The sequence below is a fragment of the Syzygium oleosum genome, unplaced genomic scaffold (genome assembly GCF_021117445.2).
Source record: "Syzygium oleosum isolate NSW1041296 unplaced genomic scaffold, Sole_v2.1 Sole_v2.14, whole genome shotgun sequence".
Lineage (NCBI taxonomy): Eukaryota > Viridiplantae > Streptophyta > Magnoliopsida > Myrtales > Myrtaceae > Syzygium > Syzygium oleosum.
The window spans coordinates 9,661,651-9,688,897 of NW_026607498.1; the positions used below are offsets into that span (position 1 = coordinate 9,661,651).

General features: G+C 43.1%; 5 protein-coding genes across 5 annotated transcripts; 2 read left to right on the forward strand and 3 right to left on the reverse strand.

The window, feature by feature from the left end:
• Positions 1 to 501: 501 nt before the first annotated feature.
• On the forward strand, positions 502 to 3,225 carry LOC130139997 (probable CoA ligase CCL9). The gene is made up of 4 exons (XM_056318129.1): positions 502 to 826; positions 1,286 to 2,333; positions 2,453 to 2,556; positions 2,770 to 3,225. The coding sequence occupies exons 1-4, from the start codon at positions 623 to 625 to the stop codon at positions 2,986 to 2,988; spliced, it is 1,575 nt and encodes a 524-aa protein (XP_056174104.1). The 5' UTR covers positions 502 to 622; the 3' UTR covers positions 2,989 to 3,225.
• A 1,564-nt stretch (positions 3,226 to 4,789) lies between these two features.
• LOC130139856 (NAC domain-containing protein 68-like) lies at positions 4,790 to 6,284 on the reverse strand. Its single transcript, XM_056317649.1, has 2 exons — positions 5,877 to 6,284; positions 4,790 to 5,350 (listed from the first exon to the last, which is right to left on the reverse strand). Exons 1-2 carry the CDS (start codon positions 6,282 to 6,284, stop codon positions 4,790 to 4,792), a joined length of 969 nt encoding a protein of 322 aa, XP_056173624.1.
• A 3,955-nt stretch (positions 6,285 to 10,239) lies between these two features.
• On the reverse strand, positions 10,240 to 16,177 carry LOC130139998 (NAC transcription factor 29-like). The gene is made up of 4 exons (XM_056318130.1): positions 15,770 to 16,177; positions 14,235 to 14,495; positions 12,368 to 12,381; positions 10,240 to 10,456 (listed from the first exon to the last, which is right to left on the reverse strand). The coding sequence occupies exons 1-4, from the start codon at positions 16,175 to 16,177 to the stop codon at positions 10,240 to 10,242; spliced, it is 900 nt and encodes a 299-aa protein (XP_056174105.1).
• A 3,879-nt stretch (positions 16,178 to 20,056) lies between these two features.
• LOC115669094 (probable CoA ligase CCL9) lies at positions 20,057 to 22,656 on the forward strand. Its single transcript, XM_056318128.1, has 4 exons — positions 20,057 to 20,281; positions 20,717 to 21,764; positions 21,884 to 21,987; positions 22,201 to 22,656. Exons 1-4 carry the CDS (start codon positions 20,072 to 20,074, stop codon positions 22,417 to 22,419), a joined length of 1,581 nt encoding a protein of 526 aa, XP_056174103.1. The 5' UTR covers positions 20,057 to 20,071; the 3' UTR covers positions 22,420 to 22,656.
• Positions 22,657 to 24,242: 1,586 nt separating this feature from the next.
• LOC115668004 (NAC domain-containing protein 68-like) lies at positions 24,243 to 25,737 on the reverse strand. The gene is made up of 2 exons (XM_030589519.2): positions 25,330 to 25,737; positions 24,243 to 24,803 (listed from the first exon to the last, which is right to left on the reverse strand). Exons 1-2 carry the CDS (start codon positions 25,735 to 25,737, stop codon positions 24,243 to 24,245), a joined length of 969 nt encoding a protein of 322 aa, XP_030445379.2.
• Between the last annotated feature and the right edge of the window lie 1,510 nt (positions 25,738 to 27,247).

Sequence of the window (27,247 nt, forward strand, 5' to 3'; positions counted from 1 at the left end):
TGTAATCAACAACACGATTGACCCGGTTCATGTGATTATGATACTCGACGGATACCAACATTTCTCGATCAGCTCCCGGTCCAGGAAATTTTTGAGAAATCCCTACTCGAGAAGAATTTTCTGAGACCGACTCAGGTCGGGGAACGATCACAACCGTTGATTTCGCGGATCCCGGTCCCGCGTGCCGCTCGCGTTCTCGAGACGCAGCTCCTCCTCCTCCTCGCACAGATCCCTCTCCCCGAGCTGTCATCAGCGCGTGTCCACGTGGCGCCGGGACACCGACGGGATAGGAGGAAGCAAAGTTGGCGCAGCTCCCGAAGACACACAGTGCCTTCCGGTCCGCCACGTGGCCCCCCCGGCGGGCCCCACCCCCTCAGTCGTCGCCTTCACCGAACCAGCACCGGCCGCGAGCCACACATCGATCTCATCTCCCATCCTCCCCCCCTATAAACGTACGCAAACCCTCTCCGCTCTCTCCCTCCCCATCGAACTCTCGTTTCCGTCCTTCTTCCTCTTCTTCTCCGTCTCCGTCTCCGTCTCCTCCGTTCGTGCGCATCCGTTCCCGTTGATCTCCGCGTCCGGCCTCGCCACAGCGATCGCCGACCGGGTTTGTTATCCGGCGATGGAGAAGCACACGCTCACGGGCCTGCTGGCGAAGGCGGCGTCGGAATTCCCCGCCCGGCGGGCCGTCTCCGCCGCCTGCGAGAATCTCGACCTGACGCACGCGCGGCTGCGGGAGCTCGTCGACCACGCCGCCGCCCTCCTCGCCGCCTCCGGCGTCGGCCCCGGCGACGTCGTCGCGCTCACCTTCCCCAACACCGTCGAGGTATGTCCCGTTCGCCGTGCATGCCCCCTTTTTCGGGTGCGAGTCTCCGTTTGCGCGGTGGGTGTGAATCTCGGACGAGAGAAAGATGTCCTGACGACGGCGTTTGAATTCGGAAAAAAATGCGACATCTCTGGAAGATCGCGATGGCGATGACTTCCTGATGATGATGAGTCGATCGTTTTGTGAAGGATCGACTGTGCTAAGGCGTGAAAAGAAGATGGTTCTTTAATGCTTTGCGGTTCTTCGAGAACAGAGCAACGGGAATGGCGTCGATTTCCATAAAAGGGGATGGGTGGTTTTGATTGAATCGAACACTGACCACCTATTTGTCTGCCTGTTCTGAAAACATGTGTGCGTGCGTGGGTCGATCTCCGTCGTCGCGCGGGGATTAGTATGTTACTTTCTTTGGTCGGATTGGTATGTTGGTTTGCTGATCGGGAATGCGTGCTTGTCCTGCAGTTTGTGATCATGTTTCTGGCGGTGATCCGGTGCCGGGCCACGGCGGCTCCGCTCAACTCCGCCTACACGGCCGAGGAGTTCGAGTTCTACCTCTCCGACTCGGAATCGAAGCTCCTATTGACAGGACATGAAGGAAACCAGCCGGCTCAATCTGCCGCTTCCAAGCTCAACATCCCCCACGTTACCGCCAAGCTTCACTCGGCCGATTCCAGAATCACTCTCTCTTCGACTGGCGTGGAGCCGAGCCCCGACGCGATGTCCAAGGTCGTCAACGATCCGTCGGATGTTGCTCTGTTCTTGCACACCTCCGGCACCACGAGTCGCCCCAAAGGCGTGCCGCTAACCCAGCTCAATTTGGCTTCGTCGGTTCAGAACATCAAGTCGGTGTACAAACTAACGGAGTCGGATTCTACCGTGATTGTGCTTCCGTTGTTCCATGTGCACGGCTTGGTTGCTGGATTGTTGAGCTCTTTAGTTGCCGGAGCTGCCGTGGCCCTCCCGGCAGCTGGTAGGTTCTCGGCGTCCACATTTTGGGCAGATATGGTTTCATACAATGCCACGTGGTACACAGCAGTCCCTACAATCCACCAGATCATCCTGGACCGCCACCTCAGCAAGCCAGAGCCGGCTTACCCGAGGCTGCGTTTCATAAGGAGCTGCAGCGCGTCACTCGCGCCCTCTATCCTAGATCGGCTCGAGGAGGCATTTGATGCACCCGTGCTCGAGGCTTATGCAATGACGGAGGCTACTCACCTGATGGCTTCAAACCCCTTGCCCAAAGATGGCGAGCATAAGCCTGGGTCGGTCGGGAGACCCGTGGGGCAGGAGATGGCGGTTTTGGACGAGCACGGGGCCATACAGGCGGCGGGCGTGAGCGGCGAAGTGTGCATAAGGGGACCAAACGTGACCAAGGGTTATAAGAATAATCCAGAGGCAAATAAGCAGGCCTTCCAGTTCGGGTGGTTTCATACGGGTGATGTTGGGTTTATGGATTCGGACGGGTACTTGCATTTGGTCGGTCGGATCAAGGAACTCATCAACCGTGGAGGTAACTTGATAGGAGTTTCGAAATATGGCCAATTATGTTTGCTATAACGGCGTTTCGAAAGTAGCTTCGATAGATCCTTTGTTGTGGCCAGTGTGCTGAACTTTGGTTATGCTTTGCAGGAGAGAAGATATCCCCAGTTGAAGTCGATGCTGTGCTTCTGGCACATCCAGATATTGCCCAAGCAGTTGCCTTCGGAGTCCCGGATGATAAGTATGGCGAAGAGGTAAACAAACCGTTCATTCTTCATTTTGGCGTTACCTAGTGTTCCTCGTTAAGAATCAGCTCTCTCTGTTTGTCAATTTCCTGAGAGATTGAATATCTCTTGAGATAGCAGTCGGAATTTAGAGTACATTTCGCGCACAAGTTTTGAAAACAAAAGTGAAAATTCTTGGCCAAATAATTGCAATGATCAACGTCCTGATTGGTTCGTGTGCAGATAAATTGTGCCGTGATTCCGAGGGAAGGTACCAAGGTAACAGAGCAGGATGTGATCCAGTACTGCAGGAAGAACCTTGCAAGCTTCAAGGTCCCGAAGAAGGTTTTCCTCACGGACGCCGTCCCGAAAACTGCTTCCGGGAAGATCCAGCGCCGGATCGTGGCGGAGCATTTCCTCGCCCAGATCTCGACCGCCAAAGTCCCCAAGTTCGGTGCTTAATCATCTCCTCAAAAGCGCACGAGTCTTGGGTCGGAATTCATTTCAGTACCAAATATCAAGTACGTCGGTCCCAAACTCTCAGAAAAACTAAGCATAGGGGTTACCTTTTTGTCCGTCTCTATATTGTTAACCGGCATTCTTTCTTTACTGTTCGCCGGTGGTTGAATGGAATTTGCATTCGTTCCTTGTACATACGTATTGGTATCAATAAAGAGAAAAGCAACGGTCTTGTTCTAAGGAACTTCTTCACAACAAGTTCGTAACATGGCATACATCTTTGGTCTGAAATCTTCACGCAAGCGTGTGCATATGAAGCGAGTGCATATGAAGCGACGGATCCGGAAGCAAGAGCTTCCGGCTTGACTGTCGCGCAATCGGTGAACCAACCCCCAAAGGCGAGCAACAGGTCACATTTGCGTACGCGGAACTGCGCATTCCGCGCGTATGAAGCGACGGATCATCCGAGCATTGGAATATTTCTGAGACCCCTCAAACGACTAGTGACGGGAATCCCGGCGAGTTGTGCGAACCTTCTCGAGTCCTCACCGGAATATCTCAACAGTCGCCGCCGGCGGAGCAAAATGGCTATCAACCTCACCATCTCTTCCAAGCGCACCTCCTCGGGCCTTAGGTTAACCTCGACACGTACCCCGGCAACTTGACGGGCGCATTCCCGTTTGGAATCACAAGCGGCCGTGCATATCCTTGGGTATATCGATCAAAACCCGACCAGGCCTCCCTGAATTTGCTACCTAACATGCCTTGCTGATGTGGCTCGCTGATGTGGTTTGACAAATGCCGTCGGATTAAAGTCAGTCTTGCCTGGTGATTGTATCAAGTGCCAATGAACTAAGTGATTCACGACCAAAAAAAGAAAAAAAAAACCAAGTGATTATATCGCTTCATTGGGTTGAAAAACTGACACAGTGGAATGAAATGCAAAATTAGAAACCAACATCAGAAATTACATAGTGTTTGCTGTGCCCCGCCATATATCATGAGTCCGCATTGCCACAACTAGACATGTCAAAATAGGTCATATACCTATTTCTTAATCCATATATTAGTAAATGGGTCATAAATGTGTTAGTTATATGTAATAAATGAGTCATAAATGGGTATAGGTATAATATGGGTGTCAAATGGGTCGTAAATTAGTTTACAACTTATTTAAACTTAACTCATCTCTCTCGCCCTCACTCAATCTCGCGCTCACTTACTCCGCACTCTCATATCAGTTTAAGTATAAGTTTTCCTAGATTTAGTTAAATATGGAAGTGTTTTAGCAATATGGGTCGGGTTGGGTATGGGTCGAGTATGGGCCAGGTCGGGTATGGGTCAATTTGGGTCGGACCATTTGTGACCCGATCCAAATCTGACCCGACCAACTCATTTGACAGGTCTAGCCACAACCATTGTAGCGGGAGTTCTACGAAACCGACATGTTTGACTGAGTTACAATCCATTGATAGTTCAAAGTTTCGGTGTCCGCTACTAAGAGAAATGGTTTTAACACGATTATTCATATAAACATATAATTGAAAGAGCAAGTGAACAAAGGCTATTCAGTGCCACTACAGAAAGTATACAATTGATACAAATATCATCATCGGGGCATTTTGCTGATTTTGATCCGGAGCTGTATGAGCAAAACTTATCTTGAAGATCACGAACATTTCATATATAATCATAGTCATAATGGTTTTACATTGACCAAAGAGAGCTAATTGTTGCAATGAAAAACATGATGTTCAACAATTCTCCAAGTAACAAGCTAGTACAGGGGCTAAAGTCTCAGAAACTAATAAGGCCAATTGGGTGCAATTTCTTCCGGGTGCGACTCTAAGACGTTGTTCCTTGCATGAAGAGCGCCAGCGCGTTGCTTGACGACCGTACACAAGAGATACTTGACCAACGGACTTATTTCCATATTCTTCAACCGAGCCGCCCATTCAGGGTCCACCATGGGTGCTGCCATCGGAGAAAGCGGACCAGCGTTTGCGCCACCAAAAGCCGAGGAAGCAGTGAGCCGGGTATCTTCTCGTATGTTCGCTGCCGTTGGAGGAAGCGAATTGGCATTTCTGTCGCTGTGAAAAGCCGGGGATTCAGTGGCGTAGCAGATGCCATTCTGTGGAATGACAACTTCGTCTTTGTCGAAAGCCGGGGAAGTGGATGGTTGAGCTCGAGCGGTGGTGGTAGTTGAGGGTGGCGATCGGGCGGAAGGAACGTCGACGGCGGTGTGATCATCGCGGAGAGACCGTGCCTTCTTTGCTTGTCGATTCTCTTCCTCAAATTGCACTCGGCCGTGCGGATTCCGGCACACGTATTTGTTGCTGATTACGCATAAGACGCACTCCGTTTCCTGCATTATATTTAAACTGAATAAATTGTCTAATTCCTTTGATTAAAAAAGGGAAAAAAGAATTAAACAACAAAAATACGTATATAAAAACTGAGAGAATATTTGTGCCCTAAGAATGTATTTGCAACCTATAGCGAGGGCCACAATGGCGTTACGACAAAAGCACACTCTCCAGATCAATCACATCATAATGAAGATAGTTATTTGTGGCCTTTTGCAATTAACCGATTGATTTTTATACCCTAATCATATTCGCGGTCCATTGTAGATGGATCATACACACATTTATATCGTCGATCAAACCCCAATTACTGCTTTTGAATTGGATAGAACTAGTTAGGATCCATAAAGAGCACCGGAATTAAGTAAATGAGCACCTTCAAACATACAAGATTGTGAAACGTTGACATGGAACGAATATCGTGCCTAAGGTATTCATATCGACAAAAGCATTAAGGAAGATATAGCAACCAAACATGTATTCGGATGATTAGTAACCGAACAGAATAGGGAAAGAAACACATACATTGTGCGGATGCTTCGAGTACTCGTACATGATCCAGTGCCCATTCTCGGCCTTGTCGGCTTCCCCGCTCGAGCTAGCTTTCGGTTCAAAGGTAAAGAGTTTCTTGTAGCCGACTACCTCACCTTGCGAACCCCTGATCTTGTAACTCTGTTCGCCCTTCCAAGTACCCGAGCCAGCAGTCCTGTCCACTCTCGATTTGTTCTTCTTCTTCAACGTGGTGAAAACGTAGAACTTCTCGTCTCGGTCCTTGCCAAAGATCTTCCAGGGATCACCGCCGCCGTACACGTCGCAATCGCGGACGACGTCTGGATCAGGCAACGGTTCTCGATTCAGCCTCCGCATCAAGTAATCGAAAAAGAGCTCATCATCGGTGGGTAGAAAGCAAAGTCCGCGATACCAAATCGCCATCGTATTGAACTCAAAAGCGATGACAAAATCTCTTTCTTCTTCTCTGGCTTTTGTTGTTTTCGAACCAGAGATGTTCGCTGTTGGCTCTCATGTGCTTTTTTTTTTATAAACGTGGACCAAGTAGGCTACGGGATTAATGTACACAGATTGGAGATCACCGTCCCATATTTGATGGAGTATTTATCTTGAATCTTGACAATTCTTGGATAAACTGGATTGCTTGGCGTGAGATTATTGGAGGACTTAACTAATTCAAAGCCATTGTTATCCATAGCCAATTCAAACCCGACCTCAAACATTACTTCATGTCAAACCTTTTCCGGTCAATAGTTCAAATTTCATGTGGATAATCTTCGGTCCATCTTTCGTGACAATTCATTATATACTTCATAGATTCTTGGATAAATACTCAACTAAAACAACTGCGCTAACGGAAAGTCAACCTAGTTTAGGAACTTTATCCTCAAACAAATGAGGTTCTTGCATAAATTCTCGAAAGGTTAAAAAAAACGTCTTTCCTTTTTTAGCAATATCCTGGCATGGCCAACTATATCATTTGGATTTCTTTGATTATTTGATAATCAAGTCAATAACGATGAAGAAAAAATGGAAAAAGAAAAGCTAGTAAAGATATTGATTAATGGGTCAATGGCTGGCCAACTAGATATAACTATATTTTCGAATGTTTTCTTCTTATGCACACAAAAATTAATAGGAGATCATTTGCCCGTGCAAACTAGGAGTAATGTGACTTTAAACATGTAAATGTCTATACATTTGTTTAAATCATATTCATAAATCCCAATTGCCTTTGTATTTTGTCACTTTTCAATTTTATAACTTCTGGATAATACCTGATAACTTCATTTGTAGGAATAAATTGTAGGGCCTATTTGTTCTTGATTAGCAAAAGTGAAAATATTCTTTTGATTTCCCTCCAAAATTTGAAGATCATCCAAATTTAAAAAAAAAAATGCAAAAGTATAAGGGAGTTTACGTGCCAACATTTGTATGTTGTCAAAACGTACGGTAGTGAGATTCGATTAAAGAAAAAATTAAGAGTAAAATTCAATCCGCCAGACATGCCATACAGTGTTTAAATTACCATGTGCTTATAGATTTTCCACATGTAATGATTCTAGTACTTTAGGATATGAGTTGGAAGATGTATAACACCTGAGATTTTCCAATGATTATGAACCTACTAAAATTTATGCTTAAAATTCAAACCCCTTCAAATGGAAAAATTCTAGAGATCCTTTGCTCAAATCACAGATCAAGCAACTAAGATTGGTAAAATTCAACGAATAATAGTACTTTCTCAAATAATAAATGTCAAGTAAGTTGGTTATACATTACTAAAATGGATCTTGTTAATCACTGCTCAAATGGTACTTGTTAAATAAGCAATTTTTTTTATTTTCAATCTATTAATTGTGCATATTACGACGATAGTTAGTGCATTGAAAATGATAATATTTTTTTATTTGATTATTTAACAAATTTCTTATGGACATTCTTTTAAACAAAATCCTAATAAGACATATGAGAGTCGATTTGAAGATTGTCATTTCTGCAGGGTTAGATTCAGGACTAATACATCAGACTGAGCAAGGCGTTGAGTTCACAAAATTGTTCTTGTTTAAACCTCTTATTCCATGTTGCATATATAAAATACTCATATGTTTAAAAGGTGCGTATAACAATTAGTAAATAATCTTTGATACACTAATAATTTTTAAATAGCAACGACCAATTTTACTTTCATACGACAAGACTTACCATTTAACGTGTTTTATGATGCATAGCAATCTATATAACATATTTATTCAGTACATAAAAATTAATTTTTAACTTTGTGTCCAAAGACTGAAATACCCTCTGTTGAGAATATGTTTATAGTTTGAGCGAGATTCCTAATTTGAGTAGGTTCTCTAAAAGATGTGTATGTTTATATGTATTCTACTCTGATATCAGATACAATAGGGCAAACAAGAGGAGTATCGGATTTTCTTTCTGTGAATCAATATATATTGATTATGCATATTACGAAAATGCTAAGAGAGACTACTGACTACCTCAAATGAGGATCCTCTACACCAGCATGAATTTCTCACAACTCATCAGATCCACATCCCAAGACCACGCTATGATCTGAAATCTTCACTTCATGACATGACTGCTGCAAAATTTCTGTAAAAACACTACACAAGAATAATCACACCATGACCAGAAGATACTATTACCACCGGTCCATCCCTCTCAGATCCAATTCGACATTCGCTCCCATAGAAACGGGAGGCTGCTGCTATTCTTGTTTATCTCGATGGGCTCGATATTGATGCGAACAACTTAGCTCGGTAAGCAAGAGCTTCTGGCTTGACTGTCGCATTCGTCGATCCTCCCCCCGAAGGTCAGCAACAGATCACATTTGCATACACGGAACCGTGCATTCCGAGCATACGAAGTGATAGCTCACCCGAGCTTGAGTCAAAGACCTCCCCAAACTACTAGTGACGGGGGATCCCGGCAAGTTCTGCGAACCTTCTCAAATCCTCACCGGAATCTCAACGGCCCCCTCCCACGGAGCAAAATGGCTATGAACCTCACCATCTCTTCCAAATGAACCTCACCATCTCTTCCAAGTGCACCTCATAAGGCCTTAGGTGACCACGACGTGTACCCCGACGACTTGACGGGCGCATTCCAGTTTGGAACCACAAGCTTCTGTCTATATCCTTCGGTATATTGACCAAAACCCGACCAGGCCTCCCTGAATTTGCTACCTAACATGCCTTGCTGATGTGGCTCGCTGATGTGGTTTGACAAATGCCGTCGGATTAAAGTCAGTCTTGCCTGGTGATTGTATCAAGTGCCAATGAACTAAGTGATTCACGACCCAAAAAAGAAAAAAAAAACACTAAGTGATTATATCGCTTCATTGGGTCGAAAAATTGACACAGTGGAATGAAATGCAAAATTAGAAACCAACATGAGAAATTACGTAGTGTTTGCTGTGCCCCGCCACGTATCATGAGTCCGCATTGCCATAACTAGATCTGTCAAAATGAGTCACAAACCTATGTCTTAATCCATATATTAGTAAATGAGTCATAAATGTGTTAGTTATATGTAGTAAATAAGTCATAAATAGGTATAGGTATAATATGGGTGTTAAATGGGTCGTAAACGAGTCATAAATTAGTTTACAACTTATTTAAACTTAACTCATCTCTCTCGCCCTCACTCAATCTTGCGCTTACTCACTCCGCACTCTCATATTAGTTTAGGTATCAGTTTTCCTAAATTTAGTTAAATATAGAAGTGTTTTAGTAATATGGGTCGGATTGGGTATGGATCGAGTATGGGTCGAATCGGGTATGGGTCAAGAAAATTGCATTGTGCATAAATGGGTTATACTGGGTCAATTTGGGTCGGACCATTTGTGACCCGACCCAAATCTGACTCGATCCATTCATTTGACAGGTCTAGCCACAACCATTGTAGCGGGAGTTCTACGAAACCGACATGTTTGACCGAGTGACGCTCCATTGATAGTTCAAAGTTTCGGTGTCCGCTACTAAGAGAAATGGTTTTAACACGATTATTCATATAAACATATAATTGAAAGAGCAAGTGAACAAAGGCTATTCAGTGCCACTACAGAAAGTATACAATCGATACAAATATCATCATCGGGGCATTTTGCTGATTTTGATCTGGAGCTGTATGAGCAAAACTTATCTCGAAGATCACGAACATTTCATATATAATCATAGTCATAATGGTTACATCGACCGAGGAGAGCTAATTGTTGCAATGAAAAACATGATGTTCAGCAATTCTCCAAGTAACAAGCTAGTACAGGGGCTAAAAGTCTCAGAAACTAATAAGGCCAATTGGGTGCAATTTCTTCCGGGTGCGGCTCCAAGACGTTGTTCCTTGCATGAAGAGCTCAAGCGCGTTGCTTGACGACCGTACACAAGAGGTACTTGACCAACGGACTTATCTCCATATTCTTCAACTGATCCGCCCATTTAGGGTCCACCATGTGTGCTGCCGTCGGAGAAAGCGGACCAGCGTTTGCGCCACCAAAAGCCGAGGAAGCCGTGAGGCGGGTATCTTCTCGTATGTTCGCTGCTGTTGGAGGAAGCGCATTGGCATTTCTGTCGCTGTGAAAAGCCGGGATTCAGTGGCGCAGCAGATGCCATTCTGTGGAATGACAACTTCGTCTTAGTCGAAAGCCAGGGAAGTGGATGGTTGAGCTTGAACGGTGGCGGTAGTTGAGGGTGGCGATGCGGCGGAAGGAATGTCGATGACAAAGGCGGCGGTAGGCATGTGGTGCCGCCAAAGGCCAGGGAACTGGAACCACAGGTATCTTGTTGCACTGCCGTCATGGTCGTAAGAAGCGAATTGACATCATTTGCATCGCTGCAAGAAGCCTGGAAAGTGGTGTGGCGAGTATCTTCTTGCACAAGGTTCATCACGCTCGTAAGCTGCTAATCGTCGAAAGGATCCATTTCCATATTCATAAGCTGATGCGCCCATTCACTGTCAACCCCTCGTGCTGCCATGCTCGTCGGAGGAAGCGGATCGGCACTTGGGCCGCCAAAAGCCCAGCAAGCCGCATTGCAGGTATCATTTTACATTGCCGTCGACGTCGTCGTAGGATTGAGGCATCTGGTGCCACCAAAGGCCAGGGAACTGGAACCACAGGTATCTTGTTGCACTGCCGTCATGGTCGTAAGAAGCGAATTGACATCATTTGCATCGCTGCAAAAAGCCTGGAAAGTGGTGTGGCGAGTATCTTCTTGCAAAAGGTTCATCACTGTCGTAAGCTGGTAATCGTCGAAAGGATCCATTTCCATAGTCATAAGCTGATGCGCCCATTCACTGTCAACCCCTCATGCTGCCACGCTCGTCGTAGGAAGCGGATCGGCACTTGGGCTGCCAAAAGCCCAGCAAGCCTCATTGCAGGTATGTCCTTGCATGTTTGCTGCTGCTGGTGGAAGCGAATTGGTGTTTCCGTTGCTGTGAAAAGCCTGGGAATCAGCGGCGATGTCGTTTTGCACTGCCATCGTCGTCGTAGGATTGAGGCATGTAGTGCCGCCAAAGGTCAGGGAACTGGCACCACAAGTATCTTGTTGCACTGCCGTCATGGTCGTAAGAAGTGAATCCACATCATTTTCATCGCTGCAAAAAGCCGGGAAAGTGATGTGGTGGGTATCTTCTTGCAAAACGTTCATCGCGGTCGTGGGAAGCCAATGGGTATCCATGTCTCCGCTGAGAGCCAAGGAATCATATGTGTAGTCACGAGTCGATCGATCTAGCGTTCCCACACCCGTGTGGCCTTAGTAATTTCTCCCAAGTAAGCCTTCCCACACTCACACTCACAAGAACTTTAGAGAGAGAAACTCTAGAGAGAGAAGCTCTGAACTTTGTATTGCTTCTTGGAAATGAGAGATGATAAAATGAAGGGGATGAGACCCCATTATATACAAGTATCGGGCTGACCGTATCCGTAGATCTCTCCCCGATCTCAATGGTCGAGATCGTACTCCCCTAACTACCCCACCTACCGCATTTATTACGGAAGGGTACAATTACCGTATCGCCCGCCCCCAGGAGTATTCTAGAAGACATCAAGAAAACCCTAGTACTAGAACACTCGGGGCCCGCCTTCTCGTCCAAGGGTCCGTCACGGTCCATCGTCCAGAAAACCTCACGAACGATCCAATTCTTCGGGCCGTGACACAGAGGATGTCCTTTGGCACGGTCGTCGTCATCGTAGGATGCGAATAGAGGTTGGCGTTGCCAGCAAAATCCACAATCGGAGTCACGACAGGAGGTGGATTGAAAATAGCGTCTTCGTCGAAACCCGGGAAAGCGGCAGGTTGAGCTTGAGTGGCGGCCGAAGCTAAGGGCGGAGATGCAGTGGAAGGATCGTCGACGGCATTTGGGTGATCATAGCAGAGTAGGCGTGGCTTCTTGGCTGGTCGATTCTCTTCTTCAAGTTGCACCCGGCCGCGCAGCTTTCGGCACTCCTCCTTGTTTACTTTTCGGGCGTATTTGTTGCTGATTACGCATAAGACGCATTCTGTTTCCTGCATGACATTTAGACAAAATGAATTAGCATTTCCCCAAGATTAAAGAAAAATAAAATAAGAAGAGATTATAACCCATATGAACGGTATGATAGCAAAAATGTGTCCTAGCAATGTACATGCAACCTAGTGGGAGCCAACGTCGTGTTATGGCGAAATCACACTTTCTTGATCAACCAAGTCAAGATTTACAATTAACTGATAAATCAAAGAATTCCTTTTATACCCTAATCTTTCTGTGGACGGATCATAAACACAGTTATATTATCCATCAAACCCTAACTAATGCTTAAAAGTTGGATCAAAATAGTTAGGATCCACAAAAAGCACCAAGTTAAAGATATCAAGACACTTAACTCATTATACATAATTCGTGTTTAGGAGTCGGGCGTGTCACTTTAATATAAAATTATAATATTAAGTAAATCGATCTGAATATGATCTTTTTAATAATCAAGTAAGAAAATTCAATTCGAGCACGACCTACTTATTAAATAGGTATGAGAACATCAACGATATAACTCATTAAATTAGTCAAATTGGGTAAACTTAATCTAAATGTGGCAAAAAAAACCGTAATGAGATCTTTGAAGTAAAATTCAACTTTTATGACTCATTTCACGAAATTGATGTGCTTAATAAGTTAATAGTATTCTAAACACAATCAAATAATTTTTAGAAAGATTTAATAAAATTGCGAATTTTTTTTTCTTGCTTAATCCATAGAAAAATTTGATTTTCATCCTCAACAATCCAGAAGAAATTTATAAGTAATGTCTCTAGTCAGTCAGTCATCACTAGTAAGAAGTAGAAAAATATAGCTAATTTAATTTAAATTGGTCAATTTTCACTTATATTACAGAAAAATTATGTTAATGAGCACTTACTAATCATTATTAATGAGAAGAAATTTAATTTTCCATTGAGTTAATTACATGAGAAAAGTCTATGTATTTACCCTAAGCCTCACGAGGAAAATCTCACTCCCTCCTGAGTTAGTCCTCATCATATTTAATCTGAATAAATTATCCTTTCCCTTTGATAAAAAAAATAGAAGGAAATTAAACAACCAAAATACATATATCAAACGAATGATAGAACGCCGACCAAAAACAAAACGTATGATAGTGTAATTATGCACTGGAATGTACATGCAACCCAGAATTGCGAGAGACGGAGCTCGACGGCGAGAGACGGCGGGAGGCAGGGGATGCGATTCTAGGGTTTGGAGAGAGATTGGAGAGAGGAGGAGGAGGAGGAGGACTGGATAGGATTAACATGGTGGGAATTTGTTGGTCTCGAACTCAATTCTGTCCTTTTATATAATCGAATTTTTTCACGGTTTATAAATAATTTCTTATAATAGGACCTAAATATGTCCTTAAAGTTCATCGCGGTCGTGGGAAGCCAAATGCCTCTTTTTCTCCTGAAGTTGTCGGAATTATTTGTAATAAGATATTGGCTACAATTGAAAAGGTCTTATCAATAAAATTTCCATTTATCCTCGATCTAGGCATAGATAGCAATCCATTTTCTAATTCTTTTCATTACCTCTCGTGAGAAAATGATCCCACAAACAACGGAATTGTATAGTACGAAATAACATAAAAACAGACTCATTAAAAAAAACTCATAAAAAAAAAGATATGAATGACCTTCTACTCAAATTCTTTCTTTTTGATAGGAATCAATAATAAGAAATATTGAAATCCGATTGGATTTCATCCATGTCTCCGCTGAAAGCCAGGGAATCGTATGTGCAGAGGATGTCCTGTGGCACGGTCGTCGTCGTAGGATGCGAATAGAGGTTGGCGTCGCCAGCAAAATCCACAATCGGAGTCACGACAGGAGGTGGATTGAAAACAGCGTCTTCGTCGAAACCCGGGAAAGCGGCAGGTTGATCTTGAGTGGCAGCCGGAGCTGAGGGCGGCAATGCGGTGGAAGGATCGTCGACGGCATTTGGGTGATCATAGCAGAGTAGGCGTGCCTTCTTTGCTGGTCGATTCTCCTCTTCGAGTTGCACACGGCCGCGCAGCTTACGGCACTCCTTCTTGTTTACTTTTCGGGCGTATTTGTTGCTGATTACGCATAAGACGCACTCTGTTTCCTGCATGACATTTAGACAAAATGAATTAGCATTTCCCTATGTTAAAAAAAAATTAAGAAGAGGTTATAACCAATATGAACAGTATGATAGCAAAAATGTGTCCTAGCAATGTACATGCGACCTAGTAAGAGCCAAAGTCGTGTTATGGCGAAATCACACTTTCTTGATCAACCAAGTCAAGATTTACAATTAACTGATAAATCAAAGAATTCCTTTTATACCCTAATCTTTTATAGTACCCGTCAAACCCTAGCTAATGCTTCAAAGTTGGATCAAAATAGTTAGGATCCACGAAAAGCACCAAGTTAAAGATATCAAGACACTTAACTCGCTATACATAGTTCGTGTTTAGGAGTCGGGCAAGTCATGTCAATATAAAATTATATTTATTAAGTAAATAGATCTGAATATGGTCTATTTAATAATCGAGTCAGAAAATTCAATTCGAGCACCACCTATTTATTAAATAGGTATCATAACATCAACGATATAACTCATTAAATTAGTCAAATCGGGTAAACTTAATCTAAATGTGGCAAAAAAAACAGTAATGAGATCTTTGAAATAAAATTCAACTTTTATGACTCATTTCACGAAATTGATGTGCTTAATAAGTTAATAGTATTCTAAACACAATCAAATAATTTTTTAGACAGATTTAATAAAATTGCGAATTTTTTTTCTTACGTAATCCATAGAAAAATTTGATTTTCATCCTCAACAATCCAGAAGAAATTTATAAGTAATGTCTCTATTCATTTATATTACGGTCATCACTAGTATGAAGTAGAAAAATATAGCTAATTTAATTTAAATTGATCAATTTTCACTTATATTACAGAAAAATTATGTTAATGACTGTATTGAGCACTTATTAATCATTATAACTATTTCATCATCACGAGGAAAATCTCAGTCCCTCCTGACTCCTGAGTTAGTCCTCATTATATTTAATCTGAATAAATTACCCTTTCCCTTTGATAAAACAAAATAGAAAGAAATTAAACAACTAAAATACGTATATCAAACGTATGATAGAATGCCGACCAAAAAAAAAACATATAATAGAATAATTATGCCCAGGAATGTACATGCAACCCATAATTGAGTTACGGTAAAAGCAGATACTATCTTGATCAATCAAGTCACAATGAGAATGTTCTATATCGTGTTCAAGACAAGCACGGTCCATATCAATAGAAGTACGAAGAAAGATATACCGACCAAACGTGTATTTGGAATATTTCATAACCGAAGACGAAAGAGACACTTACAATGTGGGGATGTGTCGAGTACTCATACATGATCCAGTGCCCATTCTCGGTCTTGTCGGCTTCCGCATTCGAGCCGGCTTTCGATTTGAAAGTGAAGAGTTTCTTGTAGCCAACTAGCTTACCTCGCGAATCCCTGATTTCGTGGCTCTGTTCGCCCTTCCAAGTACCCGAGCCAGCAGTCCTATCCACTCTCGATTTGTTCTTCTTCTTCAACATGGTGAAAACATAGAACTTCTCGTCCCAATCCTTGTCGAAGATATTCCAGGGATCGCCGCCGCCGTACACGTCGCAATCGCGAACGACGTCCGGATCGGGCAGCGGTTCTTGATTCAGCCTCCGCAACAAGTAATGGAAAAAGAGATCTTCGTCGGTGGGTTGAAACGAAAATCCGGGATGCCTAATCGCCATCGTAATGAACTCTTTAGCGATGACGGAATCTCTCCTTCTTCTTCTCTGGCTTTTGTTGTTTTCGAACCAGAGATGTTCGCTGTTGGCTCTCATGTGCTTTTTTTTATAAACGTGGACCAAGTAGGCTACGGGATTAATGTACACAGATTGGAGATCACCGTCCCATATTTGATGGAGTATTTATCTTGAATCTTGACAATTCTTGGATAAACTGGATTGCTTGGCGTGAGATTATTGGAGGACTTAACTAATTCAAAGCCATTGTTATCCAAAGCCAATTCAAACCCGACTTCAAACATTACTTCATGTCAAACCTTTTCCGGTCAATAGTTCAAATTTCATGTTGATAATCTTCGGTCCATCTTTCGTGACAATTCATGATATACTTCATAGATTCTTGGATAAATACTCAACTAAAACAACTGCGCTAAGGTAAAGTCAACCGAGTTTAGGAACTTTATCCTCAAACAAATGAGGTTCTTGGATAAATTCTCGATAGGTTAAAAAAAAACGTCTTTCCTTTTTTAGCAAGAGTGCTGGCATGGCCAACTGTATCATTTGAATTTCTTTGATTATTTGAAAATCAGGTCAATAACGATGAAGAAAAATTGGGAAAAAAAAGAGCTAGTAAAGATATTGATTAATGGGTTAACGGCTGGCCAACTAGATATAACTATATTTTCAAATGTTATCTTATTATACACGCAAAAATTAATAGGAGATTTGCCCGTACAAAGTAGGAGTAATATGACTAGTCCTATATATCTGTTAACTAACAAATTGCAAGTAAACGTGTTAGGCTATATATATATCTGTTTAAATCATATTCATAAATCCCAACTGCCTTTGTTTTTTCTCACTTTTCAATTTTTTAACTTCTGGATAATACGTGATAATTGTAGGAATAAATTTTAGGACCTATTTGTTCTTGATTGACAAAAGTGAAAATATTCTTTCAATTTCGCCCCAAGATTTGAAGATTATACAAATTAAAAAAAATGCAAAAGTGTAAGGGAGTTTACGTGCCAACATTTGTGAGTTGTCAAAATGTATGGTAGTGAGATTTCATTTAAAAGAAAAGTAAAGAGTAAAATTCAATCCGTCAGACATGTCATATAATGTTTTAAATTACGATGTGCTAATTGATTTTCCACATGCAATGATTCTAGTACTTTAGGATACAAGTTGGAACATGTATAACACCTAAGATTTTTCAATGATTATGAACCTACTAAAATCTATGCTTAAAATTCAAACCCCTTTAAACGCCATACGGAGTTTAAATTATCTCTCCCGTAATTTCGCGATGATTTAATTGCAAGATCTGGTTAGCTTCCGCGTTATATTACAACACCCTCCTTTTCAATTTTCTACACCACAATGAGCAAAGAGCAAATTAGAATTTTTATTAACGACAAAATTTGACATTATCTCATAAATCATCGACAATTAATTATGTTATTGCTATCATGTTTCTTCAACTCGTGTGGCGCTTCGGTTCGTCTGAGTGGAGGCCTCTCTGTCTCGTGGTTTTGAGCTGGTGATGCGTTCGTTAGTCATTTGGTAGATCGATTGACATTGCTGCAGCAACTGAGAAGTACTTGGATGAATTCACACATCCGATCATGGTGAGATTACTTGTGCATGACATTTGGTTCTTCTTCTTCGGTTGAGTTCATGCACGACAATTGGTGATCCTCTGTTATGTTTTCCGTTTGATAGTTTCCTAGAATATCAGTTGGATTAAAGTCTTTTGGCTCACTGTTTGCTACATCTTCTCTGTTGCTGTTTATATTCATGCGCATTATCTTTGTTAAGGCTATCTCATAGTTTTGTTTGAATGTGTAGGGAACGTACAAAGAGTGAACAAACGATGCGTATATTATTGTGCTATACCTTCCATTTAGTGTTGAACGATAAGGTTTCTGTCTAAGTTCAAAAGTTGGTCGAAGGTCTATCTAATATTTACCTGCTGGGTATGCGAATGCTCCTAGAACGCCGACCGCTGAAAGTCGAAACCTAACTCATTTTCGAGCAGGAAGTGGCAGTGGGTTTCCGATGAGGCTACATGATATAGCGAAACCCGAAAAGGGTATTGGCGTATTGTAAGGCACCGATCGTTTTCTGAAATAAAATCTTGTAATTTACACATTCCTAGTAAGGCATTGAGCGTTTAGTTAAATTACTCGCTCATCTCTTTCTTATACTTTCTCCTGAAAGTTCATGCAAATTCATGTGCACGCAGATTCGGTCGCCGTCACAAAATTCTTATTATCTCGTCTCCAACAAAACAAAAGAAAAATCGCCTTAAAATGTAATATTAAGAATTAGATCAAATGAATATTATTTCATCTTTGCGATTATCTGAATCATGTTCATTAGTAATTTTGGGTTTCTTTTTTTTCCCTTTTTTTTGGCCAAATTTTGTTATTTAAGAAGAACCCCACTGGGTGGGATTTGCTGGGACAAGTTTTATTATTTAGGAGGATGGTATAGTTAGCCACTCGTTTTCCTTATGATAATTAGATTTCACATAAAAATTTGATGCCATCGTTTTAAATAGCAATTGAATGGTTGACAGCAATTTTATCTAAGAACAAGTGCACTAGAAGTCCTAAAACTTGCCATGAAAGAGCAATTGAGTTTTAAAACTTGCAAAAAGTGCAATCAAGTCCTAAAACTTGTCAAATTCGTGCAATTGAGTCCTAAAGTTAATACCGTCAAATTTGATTAATGGAAAACACTAACATGTCTTATTTTAACCATTTCTCTCTTACGTGGCAAATAGGAGAGAGAAAATATGTCCCACATCTACAAACGATGATGTTCTCCCTCTGCGTAACTAAACGTCGTCTCCTTCCCCAAGCTGTGAATGTCGTCTAAACCCTAAGCCCCAATTTCAATGTCGTCTCTCGAACATCGTCTCCATCTTCGTCTTCTGAACCGTAAGCCCCAAACTCAATGTCATATCTCTCCTTTTGAACGAAATTAACACTTGTCTCCCTTTGAAGCCTAAGCCCCAAATCAATTTCGACGATTTCGAGTTCCCTTGCCCTTGCGATTTGGGTCCCCTCGCAAATAGGAGTTTGATGCCCATCCTGATTTGGAGTTTGACATTTATCGCGAGTTCGAGTTCTCTTCTTTGTTGATCGTGAGTTCGTGTAAAGACTTGTCCGGTAGGAGTATCGGTGGAGGATCGAGCGACATTGACGATGGTGACGGCGGCGGCTGCAACTATCCTCAAGCCTCTTTCCTCCTTGCGGAGGTAACACACCTATTGTTACTTCTTACTGCTGTATTGGAATTCACTCACGTATTACTTCTACATGTTAATTGATCATAGGCATCATGAATTGATAAATATTTGTATACTTTGTCTTGCTAAAGTACTCGGCTAGATAGTCATCCGGATCATTTTTCTTGTGGTGCACTGCACATATGGCATGGTAACATGGAATTCCACTAAGTTGCCAAGCTCTATAAGAATAAGTCTTCATATTCAAGTCAACAACATATTTGTCACCACCTATTATAATCTCATATCCTTGATCTTCATTTCAAATCGAATGAAAATACCTACTAGCAGTTGTATTCGGATGTAACTTACGCACAATTCTTGAACAATAATTTCTAGTTCACTTAGCACATGCATCCCTCTTAGTGTGCATGTAGAAGCAATACGTGAGTGTATTCCAATACAGCAGTAAGAAGTACCAATGGGTGTATTACTGCCCAAGGAGGAGAGAGGCTTGAGGATAGTCGCCGTCACCATCTCTGTCATCAATGCCGCCTGGTCCGCTGCCGAGACTCCCATGGGACGAGTCTTTGCACGAGCTAGCGATCAGCAAAGAAGAGAACTCAAAGCTCGCGATTGACCGGGTTTGTTATCCGGCGATGGAGAAGCACACGCTCACGCTCACGGGCCTGCTGGCGAAGGCCGCGTCGGAATTCCCCGGCCGGAGGGCCGTCTCCGCCGCCTGCAGGAATCTCGACCTGGCGCACGCGCGGCTGCGGGAGCTCGTCGACCACGCCGCCGCCCTCCTCGCCGCCTCCGGCGTCGGCCCCGGCGACGTCGTCGCGCTCACCTTCCCCAACACCGTCGAGGTATGTCCCGTTCGCCGTGCATGCCCCTTTTTTCGGGTGCGAGTCTCCGTTTTGCGCGGTGGGTGTGAATCTCGGACGAGAGAAAGATTTCCTGACGACGGCGTTTGAATTCGGAAAAAAATGCAACATCTCTGGAAGATCGCGATGGCGATGACTCCCTGAAAGATCGACTGTGCTAAGGCGTGAAAAGAAGATGGTTCTTTAATGCTTTGCGGTTCTTCGAGAACAGAGCAACGGGAATGGCGTCGATTTCCATAAAAGGGGATGGGTGGTTTTGATTGAATCGAACACTGACCACCTATTTGTCTGCCTGTTCTGAAAACATGTGTGCGTGCGTGGGTCGATCTCCGTCGTCGCGCGGGGATTAGTATGTTACTTTCTTTGGTCGGATTGGTATGTTGGTTTGCTGATCGGGAATGCGTGCTTGTCCTGCAGTTTGTGATCATGTTTCTGGCGGTGATCCGGTGCCGGGCCACGGCGGCTCCGCTCAACTCCGCCTACACGGCCGAGGAGTTCGAGTTCTACCTCTCCGACTCGGAATCGAAGCTCCTATTGACAGGACATGAAGGAAACCAGCCGGCTCAATCCGCCGCTTCCAAGCTCAACATCCCCCACGTTACCGCCAAGCTTCACTCGGCCGATTCCAGAATCACTCTCTCTTCGACTGACGTGGAGCCGAGCCCCGACGCGATGTCCAAGGTCGTCAACGATCCATCGGATGTTGCTCTGTTCTTGCACACCTCCGGCACCACGAGTCGCCCCAAAGGCGTGCCGCTAACTCAGCTCAATTTGGCTTCGTCGGTTCAGAACATCAAGTCGGTGTACAAACTAACGGAGTCGGATTCTACCGTGATTGTGCTTCCGTTGTTCCATGTGCACGGCTTGGTTGCTGGATTGTTGAGCTCTTTAGTTGCCGGAGCTGCCGTGGCCCTCCCGGCAGCTGGTCGGTTCTCGGCGTCCACATTTTGGGCAGATATGGTTTCATACAATGCCACGTGGTACACGGCAGTCCCTACAATCCACCAGATCATCCTGGACCGCCACCTCAGCAAGCCGGAGCCGGCTTACCCGAGGCTGCGATTCATGAGGAGCTGCAGCGCGTCACTCGCGCCCTCTATCCTAGATCGGCTCGAGGAGGCATTTGATGCACCCGTGCTCGAGGCTTATGCAATGACGGAGGCTACTCACCTGATGGCTTCAAACCCCTTGCCCGAAGATGGCGAGCATAAGCCTGGGTCGGTCGGGAGACCCGTGGGGCAGGAGATGGCGGTTTTGGACGAGCACGGGGCCATACAGGCGGCGGGCGTGAGCGGCGAAGTGTGCATAAGGGGACCGAACGTGACCAAGGGTTATAAGAATAATCCAGAGGCAAATAAGCAGGCCTTCCAGTTCGGGTGGTTTCATACGGGTGATGTTGGGTTTATGGATTCGGACGGGTACTTGCATTTGGTCGGTCGGATCAAGGAACTCATCAACCGTGGAGGTAACTTGATAGGAGTTTCGAAATATGGCCAATTATGTTTGCTATAGCGGTGTTTCGAAAGTAGCTTCGATAGATTCTTTGTTGTGGCCAGTGTGCTGAACTTTGGTTATGCTTTGCAGGAGAGAAGATATCCCCAGTTGAAGTCGATGCTGTGCTTCTGGCACATCCAGATATTGCCCAAGCAGTTGCCTTCGGAGTCCCGGATGATAAGTATGGCGAAGAGGTAAACAAACCGTTCATTCTTCATTTTGGCGTTACCTAGTGTTCCTCATTAAGAATCAGCTCTCTCTGTTTGTCAATTTCCTGAGAGATTGAATATCTCTTGAGATAGCAGTCGGAATTTAGAGTACATTTCGCGCACAAGTTTTGAAAACAAAAGTGAAAATTCTTGGCCAAATAATTGCAATGATCAACGTCCTGGTTGGTTCGTGTGCAGATAAATTGTGCCGTGATTCCGAGGGAAGGTACCAAGGTAACAGAGCAGGATGTGATCCAGTACTGCAGGAAGAACCTCGCAAGCTTCAAGGTCCCGAAGAAGGTTTTCCTCACGGACGCCGTCCCGAAAACTGCTTCCGGGAAGATCCAGCGCCGGATCGTGGCGGAGCATTTCCTCGCCCAGATCTCGACCGCCAAAGTCCCCAAGTTCGGTGCTTAATCATCTCCTCAAAAGCGCACGAGTCTTGGGTCGGAATTCATTTCAGTACCAAATATCAAGTACGTCGGTCCCAAACTCTCAGAAAAACTAAGCATAGGGGTTACCTTTTTGTCCGTCTCTATATTGTTAACCGGCATTCTTTCTTTACTGTTCGCCGGTGGTTGAATGGAATTTGCATTCGTTCCTTGTACATACGTATTGGTATCAATAAAGAGAAAAGCAACGCTCTTGTTCTAAGGAACTTCTTCACAACAAGTTCGTAACATGGCATACATCTTTGGTCTGAAATCTTCACGCAAGCGCGTGCATATGAAGCGACGGATCCGGAAGCAAGAGCTTCCGGCTTGACTGTTGCGCAATCGTTGAACCAACCCCCAAAGGCGAGCAACAGGTCACATTTGCGTACGCGGAACTGCACATTCCGCGCGTATGAAGCGACGGATCATCCGAGCATCGGAATATTTCTGAGACCCCTCAAACGACTAGTGACGGGAATCCCGGCGAGTTGTGCGAACCTTCTCGAGTCCTCACCGGAATATCTCAACAGTCGCCCCGCGGAACAAAATGGCTATCAACCTCATCATCTCTTCCAAGCGCACCTCCTCGGGCCTTAGGTTAACCTCGACACGTACCCCGGCAACTTGACGGGCGCATTCCCGTTTGGAATCACAAGCGGCCGTGCATATCCTTGGGTATATCGATCAAAACCCGACCAGGCCTCCCTGAATTTGCTACCTAACATGCCTTGCTGATGTGGCTCGCTGATGTGGTTTGACAAATGCCGTCGGATTAAAGTCAGTCTTGCCTGGTGATTGTATCAAGTGCCAATGAACTAAGTGATTCACGACCAAAAAAAGAAAAAAAAAACTAAGTGATTATATCGCTTCATTGGGTTGAAAAACTGACACAGTGGAATGAAATGCAAAATTAGAAACCAACACGAGAAATTAAGTAGTGTTTGCTGTGCCCCGCCACATATCATGAGTCCGCGTTGCCACAACTAGACATGTCAAAATAGGTCATATACCTATTTCTTAATCCATATATTAGTAAATGGGTCATAAATGTGTTAGTTATATGTAATAAATGAGTCAAAAATGGGTATAGGTATAATATGGGTGTTAAATGGGTCGTAAATTAGTTTACAACTTATTTAAACTTAACTCATCTCTCTCGTCCTCACTCAATCTCGCGCTCACTCACTCCGCACTCTCATATAAGTTTAAGTATCAGTTTTCCTAGATTTAGTTAAATATGGAAGTGTTTTGGCAATATGGGTCGGATTGGGTATGAGTTGAGTATGGGCCAGGTCAGGTATGGGTCAAGAAAATTGCATTGCGCATAAATAGGTTATAATGGGTCAATTTGGGTCGGACCATTTGTGACCCGACCCAAATCTGACCCGACCAACTCATTTGACAGGTCTAGCCACAACCATTGTAGCGGGAGTTCTACGAAACCGACATGTTTGACCGAGTTACAATCCATTGATAGTTCAAAGTTTCGGTGTCCGCTACTAAGAGAAATGGTTTTAACACGATTATTCATATAAACATATAATTGAAAGAGCAAGTGAACAAAGGCTATTCAGTGCCACTACAGAAAGTATACAATTGATACAAATATCATCATCGGGGCATTTTGCTGATTTTGATCCGGAGCTGTATGAGCAAAACTTATCTTGAAGATCACGAACATTTCATATATAATCATAGTCATAATGGTTTTACATCGACCGAAGAGAGCTAATTGTTGCAATGAAAAACATGATGTTCAGCAATTCTCCAAGTAACAAGCTAGTACAGGGGCTAAAGTCTCAGAAACTAATAAGGCCAATTGGGTGCAATTTCTTCCGGGTGCGACTCCAAGACGTTGTTCCTTGCATGAGGAGCTCGAGCGCGTTGCTTGACGACCGTACACAAGAGGCACTTGACCAACGGACTTATTTCCATATTCTTCAACTGATCCGCCCATTCAGGGTCCACCATGGGTGCTGCCGTCGGAGAAAGCGGACCAGCGTTTGCGCCGCCAAAAGCCGAGGAAGCCGTGAGGCGGGTATCTTCTCGTATGTTCGCGGCTGTTGGAGGAAGCGCATTGGCATTTCTGTCGCTGTGAAAAGCCGGGGATTCAGTGGCGCGGCAGATGCCATTCTGTGGAATGACAACTTCGTCTTCGTCGAAAGCCGGGGAAGTGGATGGTTGAGCTTGAACGGTGGCAGTAGTTGAGGGTGGCGATGTGGTGGACGGAACGTCGATGACGGTGTGATCATCACGGAGTGGTCGTGCCTTCTTTGCTTGTCGATTCTCTTCCTCAAATTGCACTCGGCCGTGCGGATTCCGGCACACGTATTTGTTGCTGATTACGCATAAGACGCACTCCGTTTCCTGCATTATATTTAAACTGAATAAATTGTCTAATTCCTTTGATTAAAAAAGGGAAAAAAGAATTAAACAACAAAAATACGTATATAAAAACTGAGAGAATATTTGTGCCCTAAGAATGTATATGCAGCCTATAGCGAGGGCCACAATGGCGTTACGACAAAAGCACACTCTCCAGATCAATCACATCATAATGAAGATAGTTATTTGTGGCCTTTTGCAATTAACCGATTGATTTTTATACCCTAATCATATTCGCGGTCCATTGTAGATGGATCATACACACATTTATATCGTCGATCAAACCCCAATTACTGCTTTTGAATTGGATAGAACTAGTTAGGATCCATAAAGAGCACCGGAATTAAGTAAATGAGCACCTTCAAACGTACAAGATTGTGAAACGTTGACATGGAACGAATATCGTGCCTAAGGTATTCATATCGACAAAAGCATTAAGGAAGATATAGCAACCAAACATGTATTCGGATGATTAGTAACCGAACAGAATAGGGAAAGAAACACATACATTGTGCGGATGCTTCGAGTACTCGTACATGATCCAGTGCCCATTCTCGGCCTTGTCGGCTTCCCCGCTCGAGCTAGCTTTCGGTTCAAAGGTAAAGAGTTTCTTGTAGCCGACTACCTCACCTTGCGAACCCCTGATCTTGTAACTCTGTTCGCCCTTCCAAGTACCCGAGCCAGCAGTCCTGTCCACTCTCGATTTGTTCTTCTTCTTCAACGTGGTGAAAACGTAGAACTTCTCGTCTCTGTCCTTGCCAAAGATCTTCCAGGGATCACCGCCGCCGTACACGTCGCAATCGCGGACGACGTCCGGATCCGGCAACGGTTCTCGATTCAGCCTCCGCATCAAGTAATTGAAAAAGAGCTCATCATCGGTGGGTAGAAAGCAAAGTCCGCGATACCAAATCGCCATCGTATTGAACTCAAAAGCGATGACAAAATCTCTTTCTTCTTCTCTGGCTTTTGTTGTTTTCGAACCAGAGATGTTCGCTGTTGGCTCTCATGTGCTTTTTTTTATAAACGTGGACCAAGTAGGCTACGGGATTAATGTACACAGATTGGAGATCACCGTCCCATATTTGATGGAGTATTTATCTTGAATCTTGACAATTCTTGGATAAACTGGATTGCTTGGCGTGAGATTATTGGAGGACTTAACTAATTCAAAGCCATTGTTATCCAAAGCCAATTCAAACCCGACTTCAAACATTACTTCATGTCAAACCTTTTCCGGTCAATAGTTCAAATTTCATGTGGATAATCTTCGGTCCATCTTTCGTGACAATTCATGATATACTTCATAGATTCTTGCATAAATACTCAACTAAAACAACTGCGCTAAGGTAAAGTCAACCAAGTTTAGGAACTTTATCCTCAAACAAATGAGGTTCTTGGATAAATTCTCGAAAGGTTAAAAAAAACGTCTTTCCTTTTTTAGCAATATCCTGGCATGGCCAACTATATCATTTGGATTTCTTTGATTATTTGATAATCAGGTCAATAACGATGAAGAAAAAATGGAAAAAGAAAAGCTAGTAAAGATATTGATTAATGGGTCAATGGCTGGCCAACTAGATATAACTATATTTTCAAATGTTTTCTTCTTATGCACACAAAAATTAATAGGAGATCATTTGCCCGTGCAAACTAGGAGTAATGTGACTTTAAACATGTAAATGTCTATACATTTGTTTAAATCATATTCATAAATCCCAATTGCCTTTGTATTTTGTCACTTTTCAATTTTATAACTTCTGGATAATACCTGATAACTTCATTTGTAGGAATAAATTGTAGGGCCTATTTGTTCTTGATTAGCAAAAGTGAAAATATTCTTTTGAATTCCCTCCAAAATTTGAAGATCATCCAAATTTAAAAAAAAAATGCAAAAGTATAAGGGAGTTTACGTGCCAACATTTGTATGTTGTCAAAACGTATGGTAGTGAGATTCGATTAAAGAAAAAATTAAGAGTAAAATTCAATCCGCCAGACATGCCATACAGTGTTTAAATTACCATGTGCTTATAGATTTTCCACGTGTAATGATTCTAGTACTTTAGGATATGAGTTGGAAGATGTATAACACCTAAGATTTTCCAATGATTATGAACCTACTAAAATTTATGCTTAAAATTCAAACCCCTTCAAATGGAAAAATTCTAGAGATCCTTTGCTCAAATCACAGATCAAGCAACTAAGATTGGTAAAATTCAACGAATAATAGTACTTTCTCAAATAATAAATGTCAAGTAAGTTGGTTATGCATTACTAAAATGGATCTTGCTAATCACTGCTCAAATGGTACTTGTTAAATAAGCAATTTTTTTATTTTCAATCTATTAATTGTGCATATTACGACGATAGTTAGTGCATTGAAAATGATAATATTTTTTTATTTGATTATTTAACAAATGTCTTATGGA